Source organism: Hyla sarda, chromosome 12 (assembly GCF_029499605.1).
Source record: "Hyla sarda isolate aHylSar1 chromosome 12, aHylSar1.hap1, whole genome shotgun sequence".
Lineage (NCBI taxonomy): Eukaryota > Metazoa > Chordata > Amphibia > Anura > Hylidae > Hyla > Hyla sarda.
The window spans coordinates 5,685,157-5,702,732 of NC_079200.1; the positions used below are offsets into that span (position 1 = coordinate 5,685,157).

The 17,576-nt window shown below is 45.4% G+C and overlaps 1 protein-coding gene across 2 annotated transcripts in view; it reads left to right on the forward strand.

Moving 5' to 3' along the window:
• Window positions 1-3,196: 3,196 nt before the first annotated feature.
• PIGU (phosphatidylinositol glycan anchor biosynthesis class U) overlaps window positions 3,197-17,576 on the forward strand; it is a 54,437-nt gene continuing 40,057 nt past the window's right edge. Inside the window, exon 1 of one of the 2 annotated variants that reach the window (XM_056548728.1) lies at window positions 3,197-3,323. In XM_056548728.1, the coding sequence (XP_056404703.1) occupies window positions 3,294-3,323 (30 nt within the window). In that variant the 5' untranslated portion in view covers window positions 3,197-3,293. Of the gene's footprint in view, window positions 3,324-3,435; window positions 3,685-17,576 lie in introns of those variants that run through there. The other variant, XM_056548727.1, reaches the window with a different exon arrangement.

Here is a 17,576-nt window from a genome sequence, read left to right on the forward strand (position 1 = left end):
GTGTGCAGTGTTATAGTCCCTATGGGAGCTATAACACTGCAAAAAAAAAGTGAAGATCATTTAACCCCTCCCCTATTAAAAGTTTGAATCACCCCCCTTTTCCCATAAAAAAAACCAGTGTAAATAAAAATAAAAACCATATGTGGTATCGCCGCGTGCGGAAATGTCCGAATTATAAAAATATATTGTTAATTTAACCGCACGGTCAATGGCGTACGCGCAAAAACATTTCAAAGTCCAAAATAGTGCATTTTTGGTCACTTTTTATATCATGAAGTCCTATCAATGCAAGTACCGTTAAAAACTTCAGATTATGGCGCAAAAAATGAGCCCTCATACCGCCCCATACGCGGAAAAATAAAAAAAGTTATAGGGGTCAGAAGATGACAATTTTAAACATATTAATTTTCCTGCATGTAGTTATGATTTTTTCCAGAAGTACGACAAAATCAAACCTATATAAGTAGGGGATCATTTTAATCGTATGGACCTACAGAATAAAGATAAGGTGTCATGTTTACCGAAAAATTTACTAGGTAGAAACGGAAGCCCCAAAAAATTACAAAACTGCGTTTTTTTTTTTACATTTTGTCTCACAATGATTTTTTTTTTCTGTTTCACTGTAGATTTTTGGGCAAAATGACTGACGTCATTACAAAGTAGAATTGGTGGCGCAAAAAATAAGCATCATATGGATGTTTAGGTGCAAAATTGAAAGAGTTATGATTTTTTAAAGGCAAGGAGCAAAAAACAAAAGTGCAAAAACGGAAAACCCCCCGGTCCTTAAGGGGTTAAGGACCCAGAGCTTAACTGTAAGCCCTGAGTCAGCTCCCTTTCTATAAAGCGATAAAGCGGGGCCATGGCGTGGGACCCGTGGCTAATAGCGAGCAGCACTGATCGTGGTGCCATGCGCTATTAACCCTTTAGACACGGCGTTCAAAGTTGACCGCCGCGTCTAAAGTGAAAGTAAACTACTCCCGGCTAGCTCAGTGGGCTGTTCGGGACCACCGTGGCGAAGTCGCAGCGTCCCGAACAGCTGGAGGACACAAGGAGGGTCCCTACCTTTCTCCTGCGTGTCCGATCGCCGAATGACTGCTCCGTGCCCGAGATCCAGGCATGAGCAGTCAAGCGGCGGAATTATTGATGAATGTTATCCTATAGGATAACAATGATCAGTGTAAGAAATCAACGTGTGCAGTGTTATAGCCCCCCTTTTCCCCATTTAAAAACAAAACAAAACAGGATAAATAAAAATAAAACATATGGTATCGCCGCGTGCGGAAATATCCAAATGATAAAAATATATATCTAGTTAATTAAACTGCACGGTCAATGGCGTACGTGCAAAAAACCTTCCAAAGTCCAAAAGTCCATGATCATAAAGTCCAATCAATATAACAATGGTACCGCTTAAAACTTCAGATCACGGCGCAAAAAATGAGCCCTCATACCGCCCTGTACGCGGAAAAATAAAAAAGTTACAGGGATCAGAAGATGACAATTTTAAACGTATACATTTTCCTGCATGTAGTTACGATTTTTCCAGAAGTGCGACAAAATCAAACCTATATAAGTAGGGGATCATTTTAACCGTATGGGCCTACAGAATAAAGAGAAGGTGTCCCTTTTACAAAAAAATTTACTGCGTAAAAAACGGAAGCCCCTAAAATTACAAAATGGTGTTTTTTCTTCAATTTTGTTGCACAATGATTTTTTTTCCGTTTCGCTGTAAATTTTCGGGTAAAATGACTGATGTCATCACAAAATACAATTGGTGGCGCTAAAAATAAGCCTCATATGGAGTTTTAGGTGCAAAATTGAAAGAATTATGATTTTTTTAAAGGTAAGGAGGAAAAACAAAAGTGCAAAAACAGAAATAAGGGGTCCTTAAAGGAGAACTCCAGAATAGAAAAATTATCCTCCATAGTGCCGGCAGTAAAAAAAATTTCCTTCACTCCCCCGGTGCCTCCGGTAACCCACTCCTGTCTCCGCCGCGATCCTCTTCCTGGTTGCTGGTGGTCGGCGGGTCATACTGCACTCAGCCAATCACCGGCCGCAGTGAAGTCCCGACTCGGCCGGCGATAGGCTGAGCGGCAGTGTGAGAACGCTTAAAGGGGTACTCCGGCGCTTAGACATCTTATCCCCTATCCAAAGGATAGGGGATAAGATGCCTGATCGCGGGGGTCCCGCTGCTGGGACCCCCTCAATGCAAGCCTATGGGAGGGGGCGTAACAGCTGTCATGCGGGGCAGAGCTTTGACGTCACAATGCTCCGGCCCCGTGATCAACAGTAATCAGACCCGGAGCGAACACGTTCCGGAGACTGATTTTAACGGGGTGCAGCGTGCAAGATCACGGGGGTCCCCAGCGATCAGGCATCTTATCCCCTATCCTTTGGACAGGGGATAAGATGTCTAAGCGCCAGAGTACCCCTTTAAGCGTTCTCACACTGCCGCTCAGCCTATCGCCGGCCGAGTTGGGACTTCACTGCGGCCGGTGATTGGCTGAGTGCCGTATGACTCGCCGACCACCGGCAACCAGGAAGAGGATCGCGGCAGAGACCCGAGTGGATTACCGGAGGCCCCGGGGTAGTGAAGGAAGGTATGTACCTGTTTATTTTGTTACTGCCGGCAGCATGGAGAACAATTTTTCTATTCTATTTCTATTAAGGGGTTAAATATACGTCCGTGGTCGTTAAAGGGTTTCTCCGCTCCCAAGCGTCCAGAACATTGAGTTCCGAATGCTGGGTGTGGGCTTCCGTGCTTCCACAGCCCCCTGGACATAAATTTAACCCCTTAAAAAGGTTACTCTGCTCCCCAGCTACCGAAACATTGAGTTCCGAATGCTGGGTGTGGGCTTCCGTGTTCACGCCCGCCCCCTCGGGGCGGGCGTGAACACGGAAGCCCACACCCAGCATTCGGAACTCAATGTTCCAGATGCTGGGGAGCGGAGTAACCTTTTAAAGTGGTTAAATTTACGTCCAGGGGTCTGTCGGAGCGGGACAGGAGCCCCTACGTTGTAAATTTTCACAATAGCTCAGTCACACAACCACAAGTGGACTTAGATTTTATACAGCACTCAAAATCTACGTCCTCCTTTATGAGGGACGGGCAAGGAGGGCGTTGTGAGGGAGGGGCAAAACTGTGCCCCGCCCATCTCTGCCGTCTCCTCCACTCACTGTGTGAGGAAATCTCAGAACAGCTGAGGGGAGGGGCCAACGTGACACTGCATGGGGCGCAGATCTGCACCTCACAGCGGATCCCCACACAGACGCCATAACAACAAGACGAAAACATGGCGGCCACAACCGGATACTCACCTGAGGTGACCGCTCCTTAGGCCTCGGGTCTTATTTGCGCTACGGAAAAAGAAACGGCGGCTGAATCTACAAAGAGAACAGGGCGTCGTTACCGGAGGACACCGCGGCGCACGGAGGACGGGAAAGAGACGGGGTTTCTAGGAAGAGCAACAGGGGCGGCGTGACGACACCAGCGGGGCGGAGCTGGCGCGCGGCCGCTGGTTGTGGACGGGGCGTGTTTTTTTTTTTCCCGCCTCTCGTGTGAGCCGCGGAAATGTGTGAGGCGTTATGTCTGTCCGACCCCGCATTACCTCACGGGAGACTGTGGAGAATATAGTAATACCGCTGCCTGATACACGGCCTGGCTATCAACAATACATTCACTTTGTGCGTTTGTGTTCTGTCTCATGGGGCCACAATAAGACACCAACTCTTGTTCCTAATTTTTCTTTTTTTTTTGGTCTCAAGACACAGATCGGAGGGTTTCGGGTTCATAAATTCTCGTTGAGAAAAGCTATGTGTGTGTAGATTGGTTCTATTGCCTTGTTTTTGTGTCTTGGCGCCAAGATTATCATTTTGTCGTGCGCCCAATGGTACTTTGGCTGTCATAACATTCTGGAGTTAGTAAACACAGTTTTATGTGTGGTTTGGGCTTACGTGGATTATTTGCGACCTTTTGGGAACCATTTGCGTCATAGTTAATTCGTGACCGCTGCGCTTTCGTGACTCATCGACTCTTGTAGAACGCTTTGCTTTCTGGTCTATTTTGATTGTCATGCGACTTGAGCGTAAAAAAAGCCACTGCGCTAAACTTTTGCAACAACTACATAAAAAAGCTCATCAGCTTAATAAATTCTCCCTAATTTTCCTCCTCAATGATGCGATTTTTGTGTTATTTAACCCCCCTTAAAGGGGTACTGCGCCCCTAGACATGATGATTACAGGGGTCCGGCTGCTGGGACCCCCGGCGATCTCCGAACTGTCACGCTTCCTCCATTCATGTCTTAAGGGCGGTGTGACGTCGTGATCACAGAAGCCCCAGGCTTTCGTGTCCGTAGCAGCCGGACCCCCGCGATCAGACATGTTATTCCCTATCCTTTCGGTAGGGGATATTCATGTCTAGGGGTGGAGTACCCTTTTAAGTACACAGGGATTTTAATTTTTTTTTCTTTATTACCTTCTAAGTGTACGAGAACACTGCACTCCTGCCCCTGTTTATGGTATATGTCGGCACCCTGCACAAAACAGTATGCTGACCTATACTGTTAAAGGGGTAGTCCAGTGGTGAAAAACTTATCCCCTATCCTAAGGATAGGGGACAAGTTTGAGATCGCGGGGGTCCGACCGCTGGGGCCCCCTGCGACCTCTCTGTAGGGGGGCCAGGCTCTCTGGCCAGATAGCGGGTGTCGACCCCCGCACGAAGCGGTGGCTGACACGCCCCCTCAATACATCTCTATGGCAGAGCCGGAGATTGCCGAAGGCAGCGCTTCGGCTCTGCCATAGAGTTGTATTGAGGGGGCGTGTCGGCCACCGCTTCGTGCGGAGGTCGACACGCCCCCTTCCCGCGGGCTGTAGGGGCTCTGTACAGGAGAAAGCAGGGGGCCCCAGCGGTCGGACCCCCGCAATCTGCAACTTATCCCCTATCCTTAGGATAGGGGATAAGTTGTTCACCACTGGACTACTCCTTTAAGGCTGCAGTAACACCACATTTTTGCAATACAGTGCCCGTATCAGGTTTTTGATGAAAAACTGATTCCTCAAAACCTGACTAAACTGTATCAAAACGTGTGTACAAATTTTAACCCGTATACGGTTTAACCCCTTAAGGACTCAGGGTTTTTCCGTTTTTGCACTTTCGTTTTTTCCTCCTTACCTTTTAAAAATCATAACCCTTTCAATTTTCCACCTAAAAATCCATATTATGGCTTATTTTTTGCGTCGCCAATTCTACTTTGCAGTGACATTAGTCATTTTACCCAAAAATGCACGGCGAAACGGAAAAAAAAATCATTGTGCGACAAAATCGAAAAAAAATGCCATTTTGTAACTTTTGGGGGCTTTCGTTTCTACGCAGTGCATATTTCGGTAAAAATTACACCTTATCATTATTCTGTAGTTCCATACGGTTAAAATGATCCCCTACTTATATAGGTTTGATTTTGTCGCACTTCTGGAAAAAATCATAACTACATGCAGGAAAATTTATACGTTTAAAAATGTCATCTTCTGACCCCTATAACTTTTTTATTTTTCCACGTATGGGGTGGTATGAGGACTCATTTTTTGCGCCGTGATCTGAAGTTTTTATCGGTATGATTTTTGTTTTGATCTGACTTTTTGATCACTTTTTATTCATTTTTTAATGATATAAAAAGTGACCAAAATACGCTTTTTTGGACTTTGGAATTTTTTTGCGCGTACGCCATTGACCGTACGGCTTAATTAATGATATATTTTTATAGTTCGGACATTTACGCACGCGTCGATACCACATATGTTTATTTTTTATTTTTTTTACACTGTTTTATTTTTTTTATGGGAAAAGGGGGGTGATTCAAACTTTTATTAGGGAAGGGGTTAAATGACCTTTTATTAACACTTTTTTTTAAAAAATTTTTTGCAGTGTTATAGGTCCCATAGGGACCTATAACACTGCACACACTGATCTCTAATGCTGATCACTGGCGTGCATTAACACGCCTGTGATCAGCATTATCGGCGCTTGACTGCTCCTGCCTGAATCTCAGGCACGGAGCAGTCATTCGTCGATCGGACACCGAGGAGGCAGGTAAGAGCCCTCCCGGTGTCCGATCAGCTGTTCGGGACGCCGCGATTTCACCGCGGCGGTCCCGAACAGCCCGACTGAGCAGCCGGGTCACTTTCACTTTCACTTTAGAAGCGGCGGTCAGCTTTGACCGCCGCTTCTAAAGGGTTAATACCGCACATCGCCGCGATCGGCGATGTGTGGTATTAGCCGCGGGTCCCGGCCGTTGATTAGCGCCGGGACCGACGCGATATGATGCGGGATCGCGGCGCGATCCCGCTTCATATCGCGGGAGCCGGCGCAGGACGTAAATATACGTCCTGCGTCGTTAAGGGGTTAAAAAAGGATGTCCGATTGCATCCTTTTTTTAATTTAAAAAAAAAGGCATATTTAACTTTTCACTCCATTATGAATAAAGTTTCACTTGTTTGATTGAAATTCCAAGAAAAAAAACTGCAAAGTCGAAAACCGGATGGAACCGTACGCACATAACATTCTGTACGGTTCCCATTGATTCCCATGTTTAAAAAAAACGTATACGGTTTAATACAGTTTTTCACCGGACCAAAAACCGTGGAAGGCTACGGTTTTGGTTACGGGAAAAAAACTGACAAAACCGTACAGGCTGCAAAACAGACACAACCGGATGCATCTTTTGGCATATGGTTTTCAATGGAGAGTCAATGCATACGGTTTTCAATACGGTTCCATATGATTTTCACATAGAAAATGTATACGGGAACTGTATTGCAAAAACGTGGTGTGAATGCACCCTAAAGGAAAACTGTCGGCAGAGTCATCCAGTGGTCCTGGCTGGTAGTTTGAGTGACGCTGATTAAAACAATTCCTACCATTCCCAAATGCATTGCAGCTTTCCTCTGTTATCTTCATAATTGCAATTATACAAATGAGCAGTTGCATGGGTGGAGTTGGCGGCCTGTTCGTTCAGCCCGCTCATACATATTGGCGGGGTGTTACTGTTTTTGTATTGTATCTTTTCAGACAATGACATTATCTTTATTCTGTAGATCCATACGGTTACAATTTATATCGACATTAGGTTTTGTTTTATTTTACTACTTAAAAAAAAAATTCTGGGGAAGATTTGTCAAGGGATTTAGATGTGTTTTTTTTTTTTTGCTTACAAAAGTCGCACGTGTGCATAAGCAACTTCTCTGGGACTTTTGTGGGTAAGCAAAAAATACCAATCAGCCCTACATAAGCAATTTTCAGTTTTCACTTTGCGGTGGTCGGGAATTCATCAAGCGTGAAAGTCACACGTAAGTAAAAAAAAAAAAGTCGCAGACCACCTTCAAAAAGTCGCAAGTGTAAGCCAGGTCAGACCTGGCTTATAAACTTGCTTTTGATAGCATTTTGAAAAAGTCGCACAAAAAGTCAGTTGTGACTTTTTGCACAGCTCAGCTCCCCGACACCCGCTAACATCTACCACCTGCCCACAAGCTGTTGGGACTACAACTCTTAGCATGTCCTCACTGCAAGGGCATGCTGGGAGTTGTAGTCCGGTAATAGCGGGTGGGTAGTAGATGTGTTTGGTGGCCGTGGAGAGAGGAGCTGTGCAAAAATTGCAACATTTTGTACAACTTTTTGCACAGCTCCGCTCCCCTATCACCCACCCGTTAGCTGTTGCAGAACTACAACTACCAGCATGCCCTTACAGTGAGGACATGCTGGGAGTTATATTTACAACAACTTGTGGGCGGGTGGTGGATACGGGATACGCATAACCTGCTGACAGTAATATGAAATTAGAACACTGTAATTTCATATTTTCTGTGCAGACCTGTGATTGGTCCAGACCTCCTGGCCAATCACAGCTACCAGAGGGAAATATGAAATTACAGTGCCATAACTTTATTTTCCTCTCTCGGAAGCCAGGGAGCGGAGCACAATGCGGTCGCTTCCCTGTCACCCGCCCGCGCCCCACTTCTACAACTCCCAGCATGCTCTTACAGTAAGGACATGCTGGGAGTTGTGCGGCGCAAGCGGAAGGAAGATGTGCGGGCGGGTGACAATCTTGTCATCCGTACATCTCCCTCCTGCCCGGGCTGCACGACTGTAACTCCCAGCATGCCCTTATAATAAGGACATGCTGGGAGTTGTGGTGGTGCGGGCTGGTGATTGTCTCCTGCCTGCACCGCACAACTACAACTCCCAATGTGCCCTTACAATAAGGACATGCTGGGAGTTGTAGTTTTGCGGGTGGGCGTAAGATTTGCGGTCGGGTTACATGCTTTTCACCTGCCCGCACATTGTGCTTCCGCCTGACCGATCCGCACGACTACAACTCCCATCATGTCCTTATTGTAAGGGCATGCTGGGAGTTGTAGTTGTGCGGTGGAGAGTGAGAGATGTGTGGGCGGGTGACAATAAATGTGCTAACCTATTTTTCGTGTTTTTTTTTCTTATTTCAGATCTGTATATCCTGTGGACTACTAAATAAAAGTTTTTTTTAAACGTGTTGTGTTCTTTTATTAAATTTACTTTACAGGCTTAGTAGTGGAAGCTGTCTTATAGACAGAATCCATTACTAGGCCGGGGCTTAGCGTTATCCCCAAAAACAGCTAGCGCTAACCCCCAATTATTACCCCGGTACTCACCGCCCCAGGAGTATTGGGAAGAGGCAGTACCAATAGGCCCAGAGTGTCAAAAATGGTGCTCCTGGGCCTAGGTGGTAACAGGTTGGTGCTATTTAGGCTGGGGAGGGCCAGTAACAATTATCGTTGCTTTTTTTTTTTTTGAATATTTAATTATTTAAGGGGAAAAAAAAAAGTGTGTGGTTCCCCATATCTTCATTCTCAGCACAATACCAACCCAGCAGCAACAGCCTGACGTTACCAGGGTGGGCGAGGATCATTGTTACTGGCCCTCCCCAGCCTAAATAACACCAACCTGTTACCCCCTAGGCCCAGGAGCACCATTTTTTGGGGCTAACACTAAGCCCTGGCTTAGTAATGGATTCTGTCTATAAGATGGCTTCCACTACTAAGCCTGTAAATAAAAATAAAAAACACTTTTATAAAACTTTTATAAAAAAAAAAAAACACTCCCCAACAAGACTTGGTAACCATTTTATTGATATTAAACAAAACGCTGGTTATCAAATCTGTACACCAAATCTGAAGTAGTCCACAGGATACACGGATCTGAAATGAGAAGAAAAAAAAAACAAATAATGGGTTAGTACATTTATGGTGAAAAAAGTGGTTAAAAAAATTGTAATAAACACACATATATATTTATTTATCGTGACTTAAGGTGGGGTTATAAAGTTGTGTTCTGAAGTCGTTTATAGGTTTTTGCTTATGTGTGCTAAAAAAATGTTATTAAAAAATGTTTTAATGTATTTTTTATTGTATCAGCCAAATTTATCAACCCCCTGTGATAGTATGATACATATGTCACACAAAAGCTAAAAAAAAAAAATGCCTACAGAACTCGCTTACCAAAGCAACAATGATAAATGTCCCCCTCTAACTTTTTATAAGAAAATTAGTATGCTTATGGCATGTCTTTTTTTTTTTTTTTTTTAATTAAAGAATATTGAAACAAATAGTTAACAACATTGGCTCACAAAAAAGGTAAACCACGCGAAACAATGAGCGGACATGTCCACATAACCCCTTAAGAACATGTGCCGTAAATGCAGCGAGGTACCTCAAGCACAGCGCCATACATTTAAGGTGCGGCTATGAAGCGAGCAGAGAAGCTGTGCTCGCTTAATGCGTGACAGCTCCCGGTGGCTGTCAGCAGCCGCAGATCAGCTGGTTATGGCGGACATCAGTGATTGCATTGATGTCCGCCATTAACCCCTCAAATGCCGTGGTCAATAAAGATCGTGGAAGTGTGGCACTTAAAAAGGCTGATCTGAATGCCCGCGACACTGCTGTGGGGATCAGATCCGCCAAGATGGCGGATGGAGGACCCCTCACCTGTCTTCGCTGCTCTCCTGGGATCTTCTGCACTGATCTGCCTTCTAGCAGACCAGAGAAGAAGATTGCCAATAATACTGATCAGTGCTATGCATAGTCTTATCAGTGTTAGCAATCTAATGATTGCTATAGATAGACCCCTATGGGAACAAAAACATTGTAAAATAAATGTTAAAAAAGTTAAAATATATGTGAAAAAGCCCCTCCCCCAATATAGATTTAAATCACCCCTATTCCCCATTAAAAAAAAAAGTGTAAGAAATTATAAATAATAAACATATTTGGTATCCCTGCGTGCGTAAATATCCGAACTGATCCCGAATGGTAAACAGCGTAAACGTAAATAAAAATGAAAAAGTCAAAAATTTCAGTTTTTTGACCACATGACATTTCAAATTTTTTTTTTATAAAAAGCGATCAAAAAGTCAAATATGTGCACAAGTGATACTAAAAAAAAAACGACAGGTCATGGAGCAAAAAATAAACCCTCACACATCCCCGTGTACGGAAAAATGAAAAAGTTATTAGAGGTGGTCAAAATAGGGCAATTATAAGCTACTGATTTTGTAAAAAATATTAGAGATTTTTTTAACCTGTTGGGGACGGAGGGCGTACCTGTACGCCCTTCGCCCACTCCCTTTCTATAATGCGGGGCCAATGTGTGGGTCCAGCCTCTAACAACGGCTGGGACCCGTGGCTAATAGTGCACTGCACTGATTGCGGTGCCGCGCACTATTAACCCTTTAGAGGCGTCGTTCAAAGTTGAACGCCGCGTCTAAAGTTAAATTAAACTAATGCCGGTTAGCTCAGTTGGCTGTTCGGGATCGCCAAAATCGCGGCATCCCGAACAGCTGTAGTGCCTCCTGGTGACCGATCGCTGAATGACTGCTCAGTGCCTGAGATCCAGGCATGAGCAGTCAAGCGGCAGGATCATTGATCAATGGTTTCCTATGAGAAACCATTGATCAGTGTAAGAGATCAGTGTGTGCAGTGTTATAGCCTCTTATGGGAGCTATAACATTGCAAAAAAAAAGTTAATCACCCCACTTTTCCCATTAAAAAAATAAAATAAAAATAAACATATGTGATATTGCCGCATGCGGAAATGTCAGAATTATAAAAATATATAGTTAATTAAATCGCATGGTCAATGGCGTACGCGCAAAAAAATTCCAAAGTCTAAAATAGTGTATTTTTGGTCACTTTTTATATCATGAAAAAATTAATAAAAAGCGATCAAAAAGTCTGATTAATACAATGGTACCGCTAAAAACTTCAGATCACGGCGCAGAAAATGAGCCCTCATACCGCCCCGTATGCGGAAAAATAAAAAAGTTATAGGGGTCAGAAGATGACAATTTTAAACATATACATTTTCCTGCATATAGTTATGATTTTTTCCAGAAGTACGACAAAATCAAACCTATATAAGTAGGGGATCATTTTAATCAAATGGACCTACAGAATAAAGATAAGGTGTTATTTTTACCGAAAAATGTACTGTGTAGAAACGGAAGCCCCCAAAATTTACAAAATGGTGTTTTTTCTTCAATTTTGTCGCACACTGATTTTTTTTTCCGTTTCGCCGTAGATTTTTTGGTAAAATGACTGATGTCATTACAATTAGAACTGGTGGCACAAAAAATAAGCCATCATATGGATTTTTAGGTGCAAAATAGAAAGGGTTTAAAAGGTAAGGAGGAAAAAACGAAAGTGCAAAAACTGAAAAACCCTCCGTCCCCAAGGGGTTAAAAGCAGTACAATAATAGAAAAATATGTAACCATGGGTATCATTTTAATCGTATTGACCCAGAGAATAAAGAAAACGTACAGAGTGAAAACCAAACAACCCCCCAAATTTTCTAAATTGTGAATTTCGTTTAAATTTCTTTACACAAAATGTTTAGTTTTTTTTCGGTTTACCATACATTTAAGGGTAAAATCAGTGATGTCATTACAAGGTACAACTGGTCACGCAAAAATCAAGAAAACAAGCCCTTCATATGGGTCTGTGAATGGAAATACACTGCCCAAAAAGATAAAGGGAACACTAAGATAACACATCCTAGATCTGAATGAACTAATCGTATGAAATACTTTCGTCTTTACATAGTTGAATGCGCTGACAACAAAATCACACAAAAATTATCACTGGAAATCAAATGTATGAACCCATGGAGGTCTGGATATGTAGTCACACTCAAAATCAAAGTGGAAAACCCCACTACAGGCTGATCCAACTTTATGTAATGTCCTTAAAACAAGTCACAATGAGGCTCAGTAGTTTGTCTGGCCTCCACGTGCCCGTATGACCTCCCTACGACGCCTGGGCATGCTCCTGATGAGGTGGCGGATGGTTTCCTGAGGGATGTCCTCCCAGACCTGGACTAAAGCATCCGCCAACTCCTGGACAGTCTGTGGTGGATGGAGCGAGACGTCCCAGATGTGCTCAATCGGATTCAGGTCTGGGGAACGGGCAGGCCAGTCCATAGCATCAATGCCTTCCTCTTGAAGGAACTGCTGACACGCTCCAGCCACATGAGGTCTAGCATTGTCTTGCATTAGGAGGAACCCAGGGCCAACCGCACCAGCATATGGTCTCACAAGGGGTCTGAGGATCTCATCTCGGTACCTAATGGCTGTCAGGCTACCTCTGGCAAGCACATGGAGGGCTGTGTGGCCCCCCAAAGACATGCCACCCCACACCATTACTGACCCACCGGCAAACCGGTCATGCTGGAGGATGTTGCAGGCAGCAGAACATTCTCCACGGTGTCTCGAGACTCTTTCACATCTGTCACGTGCTCAGTGTGAACCTGCTTTCATTTGTGAAAAGCACAGGGCACCAGTGTCGAATTTGCCAATCTTGGTGTGCTCTGGCAAATGCCAAACGTCCTGCACAGTGTTGGGCTGTAAGCACAACCCCCACATTGTAATGTATGGCACAATAGTATCATTATTTACATTTTTATATATCTTTTATGATACATGTGATTATTATCACTTTAGCAATTATCACGCACTGTCTATGTAGATAATGTTCTGTATGCTATTTTTATTTTTTTCACTCATTTATTCACATGTCTATAAATGTATTGTATGTTTATTATTGCATTCACAATCTATATATAAAAAACTCAATGTGTATATGTATGTACAGTATGTATGTGTGTATGCTCCAACACATATTTATTTTTATTTACATGTTTTTTATTTATTTTTTATGGGAGAAAAGGGGGTGATTTGAACTTTTATTAGGGAAGGGGTTAAATCACATTTACTAACTCTTTTTTTTTTTTACACTTTTTTTTGAAATGCCCCCTATGGAGGCTTTAATATGCAGTACATTGCAGACACTGATCAATGCTATGCCATAGCATTGCATTGATCAGTGTTATCAGCTGTCAATTGCTCAAGCCTGGATCTCAGGCTTGGAGTGATCAATCACTGCCGCGGTTTAACAGCGGTGGTCCCAATCAGCCCGACTGAGCTGCCGGGAATGCATTTTTTTACATTTTAGACACGGCGATCAACTTTGATCGCCACATCTAAAGGGTTAATAGCGCATCAACGCGATTGGTGACACTCTCTATTAGCCCCGGTTACTGGCTACTGTTAGTTGCCAGGACCGACCCGATATGATGCGTTATATTGCTGGAGCGGGCGCAGGATGTACAGGTACGCCCTGTGCCCCCAAGAGGTTTAGTCCCATGCAAGTATATATGACTTGCAGTACTTTACTCCAAGCTCTGCATCTCCTGGTGAGTGTGTCAGTCCCCACCTGAGGACGGGAAATGAGGAAAGGGATATGAGGGCAGGATATGAGGATGAGATATGAGGATATGAGGATGACGTATGGGGCCAGGATATGAGTACAGGATATGAGGACAAGATATGAGGTAAGGGATATGAGGGCAGGATATGAGGATGAGATATGAGGATAGGATATGAGGATGGGATATGAGGTCGGGATATGAGGACGGGATATGAGGTCAGGATATGAGGTCACAATATGAGGAACGGGATATGAGGACGGGACATAAGGACTGTATATGAGGTCAGGATCTGAGGAAAGGGATATGAGGTAGGGATATGAGGACAGGATATAAGGATGGGATATAAGGACAGGATATGAGGACGGAATATGTGGTCGGGATATGAGGATAAGTTGTTACGGCGAGCGCTCCGGGTCCCCGCTCCTCCCCGGAGCGCTCGCTTCACTCTCCCCGCGGCAGCGCTCCGGTCACGTCCTCTGACCCGGGGCGCTGCGATTCCGCTGCCAGCCGGGATGCGATTCGCGATGCGGGTAGCGCCCGCTCGCGATGCGCACCCCGGCTCCCCTACCTGACTCGCTCTCCGTCTGTTCTGTCCCGGCGCGCGCGGCCCCGCTCCCTAGGGCGCGCGCGCGCCGGGTCTCTGCGATTTAAAGGACCACTGCGCCGCTGATTGGCGCAGTGGTCCCAATTAGTGTGTTCACCTGTGCACTTCCCTATATCACCTCACTTCCCCTGCACTCCCTTGCCGGATCTTGTTGCCTTAGTGCCAGTGAAAGCGTTCCTTGTGTGTTCCTTGCCTGTGTTTCCAGACCTTCTGCCGTTGCCCCTGACTACGATCCTTGCTGCCTGCCCCGACCTTCTGCTACGTCCGACCTTGCTTTTGCCTACTCCCTTGTACCGCGCCTATCTTCAGCAGCCAGAGAGGTGAGCCGTTGCTAGTGGATACGACCTGGTCACTACCGCCGCAGCAAGACCATCCCGCTTTGCGGCGGGCTCTGGTGAAAACCAGTAGTGGCTTAGAACCGGTCCACTAGCTCGGTCCACGCCAATCCCTCTCTGGCACAGAGGATCCACTACCTGCCAGCCGGCATCGTGACATAAGTACTTCCTCTTATGTTGGTTTTCCTCCCCCACTAGAATTAGGTTGGAAAAAAAACGGGCAACACCGATTACTCAGCTAGTATAAGATAAGTAATATGTTATAGCCTGTTTTATTTTTGGCTGTATTTTTATGTTTCACTTAATATTATTGTGACGGACTGACTCCGCCAAAAGTGACTTCTCCTTCTGGATGACAAGCCCCAGCCTATCACAGGCAATATCCCCAGGCAGAACTAGAGATTATTGCATCCTTGTACCCAAAGAACCAGGCAACACCAGTCTTCAGGTATAAAATCAGAACTGTTTATTGTGGAACAAGTGTCTTCTTTTATAGGAAGGACATCACAGGGGAAGGGTCAGTAAAGACAATATAGGTGACAGGTAGTCTGGGAGATAATCCAACAAAGGTAATACAGGTGACAGGTAGTCTGGGAGATAATCCAATAAAGGCAATACAGGTGACAGGTAGTCTGGGAGATAATCCAACAAAGGTAATCCAGGTGACAGGTAGTCTGTGAGATAATCCAATAAAGGCAATACAGGGGACAGATAGTCTGGGAGATAATCCAACAAAGGTAATTAGCTCTCCTTATTCAGTGCCTTGAGTGCAAAAGGTGTATTGTGCACAGAAAGTGTATGAAAACAGTAAATTAAAGTATTTTAACTCTGAGCTTTATGTCACTGGACAACATAAACTGAGGGGTACAAATAGTGATGTCCTAAAGTCCATCCAAGTAGGTAAGGTGACTCTAGGATCCGTCACAATTATAATATGAGGAAAACAAAATCCTCTCACTTGATTGCACTGAGCACATTATTGAAGGGGTTATCCGGTGAGTTCAGGAGTGCACATGCGCACTGTGCCTGCACTGGATGTGTCTCGCTCCGGTAGTCAGGATGTTCACGGAGCATGCCCGAACACTAGATGTTCTGGACCTGTGCTGTATGTCAATGATGCGAAGGTGGCGAGATATGCAGTTTCCGGTCGGGACAGGAGCATGCTCCCGTGTCCAGAAGTCAGCGGTTGGCTTGCAGGAGAACACTTAGTTAGGGGGATATATAAGGACAGGAGAAATGTTGCGCTGAGCGCTCCGGCCACCTGCTTCCTCCGGCGGGCCCGGGATTCGCATCGAGGGACGCGCCCGCATGCGAATCTTGGGCCGTCTCTTACCTTCTGCTCCTGCTGACTTACCCGCTGCCTCTGTTCTACGGAGCGTGCACCGGAGCTCTGAGATTTAAAGGGCTAGTACGCCCTAATTAGTAACTGCACCTGTCCCTTCCTCATAAGTTTTTGAACCTTCCTCTACCTGTTGCCGGATCTTTGTGTGCCCTGAGCCTCAAGAGAAAGCGTTCCTGTGTTTTGCCCTGCCTGTGTTCTGACCTTCCGCTTTGTGACCTGACCTTGCCACCTGCCTGTAGACCTCCTGCTAGGTTTCCTGATTACTCATCTGAGCCGCCTGCCCTGACCTTCTGCTATTATTGACCACGAGTTGTCTCAACCTACCTGTGCCACTTAATACCTCGGCTGCCTGTGGGGGAAGGGTAGTGTCCTTGGTGCCGTCTGCCGCAGCAAGATCATCCCACTTTGTGGCGGACTCTGGTGAAAACCATTGGCACCTTAGACTCCGCTCCCTGGTACGGCCCAAGCCATCTTCCTCACAGGTCAGTAGATCCACCTACCACAGCCGTTACAGTAAGATCCGGCCATCGATCCCACTGGGGTGCCTCTGCCTGATGTCTCAGATCTTTCTACCGTTGTTGCTCAACAGTCGCAGCATTTAGCTCATCAGGTGCAACAGCTGACACAATTGTCTGCCATGATGAAACAACTTCTTGCCGCTCAGCAGCAACAACAGCAACTGCAGCCGCAACCTGCTCCTGTTTCTCCTCCTGTACCTGCAGCTCCTGCTCCTTTCGGATCCAATCTTTGGTTATCCTTGCCCACGAAGTATGGAGGAGAGTCTATGTTGTGTAGAGACTTCGTGACTCAGTGCTCTATGCATTTGGAGCTCATGACTGATCAGTTCCCTATGGAGCGAGCTAAAGTGGCGTTTGTGGTCAGTCTATTGTGCAGAAAAGCCCTGGCCTGGGCTACTCCTCTCTGGGATTGTAATGACTCGGTCTCCTCTAACCTGCTGGCCTTCCTAGCTGAATTCCGCAGTGTATTTGAAGAACCTACACGAGCCTCCTCAGCTAAGACGGCTCTTCTGAACCTCTGCCAAGGGAATTCTTCCGTTGGCAACTACGCGGTTCAATTCCGCACTCTTGCCTCAGAACTGGCTTGGAACGATGAGGCCTTGTGTGCTACTTTGAAAAAAGGATTGTCCAGTAGAATCAAGGATGCTCTCGCTGCACGAGATCCTCCTCCGTCAACCCTGAGTGAACTTATCCATTTAGCCACCCGAATTGGCGTGCGTTTTGCCGAGAGGCAAGAGGAACTTCGTATGGAAAGAGAACCTGCCTGAAGACGGCGATTTCCTCATCTGGTACCTGTGTTCCAACATCCACCTTTACAGTCTTTGCCTCCTGCCAAAGAGGCTATGCAAGTGGATCGTTTTCGCCGAAAGCAGCTGGAAAGATCCCGTTGACACATTGGGAATTTGTGCCTATATTGTGCCAGTCCTGAGCACTTTCTCAAAGACTGTACTATATGTCCTCAGCATCCGGGAAACGATCGCACCTTGGACA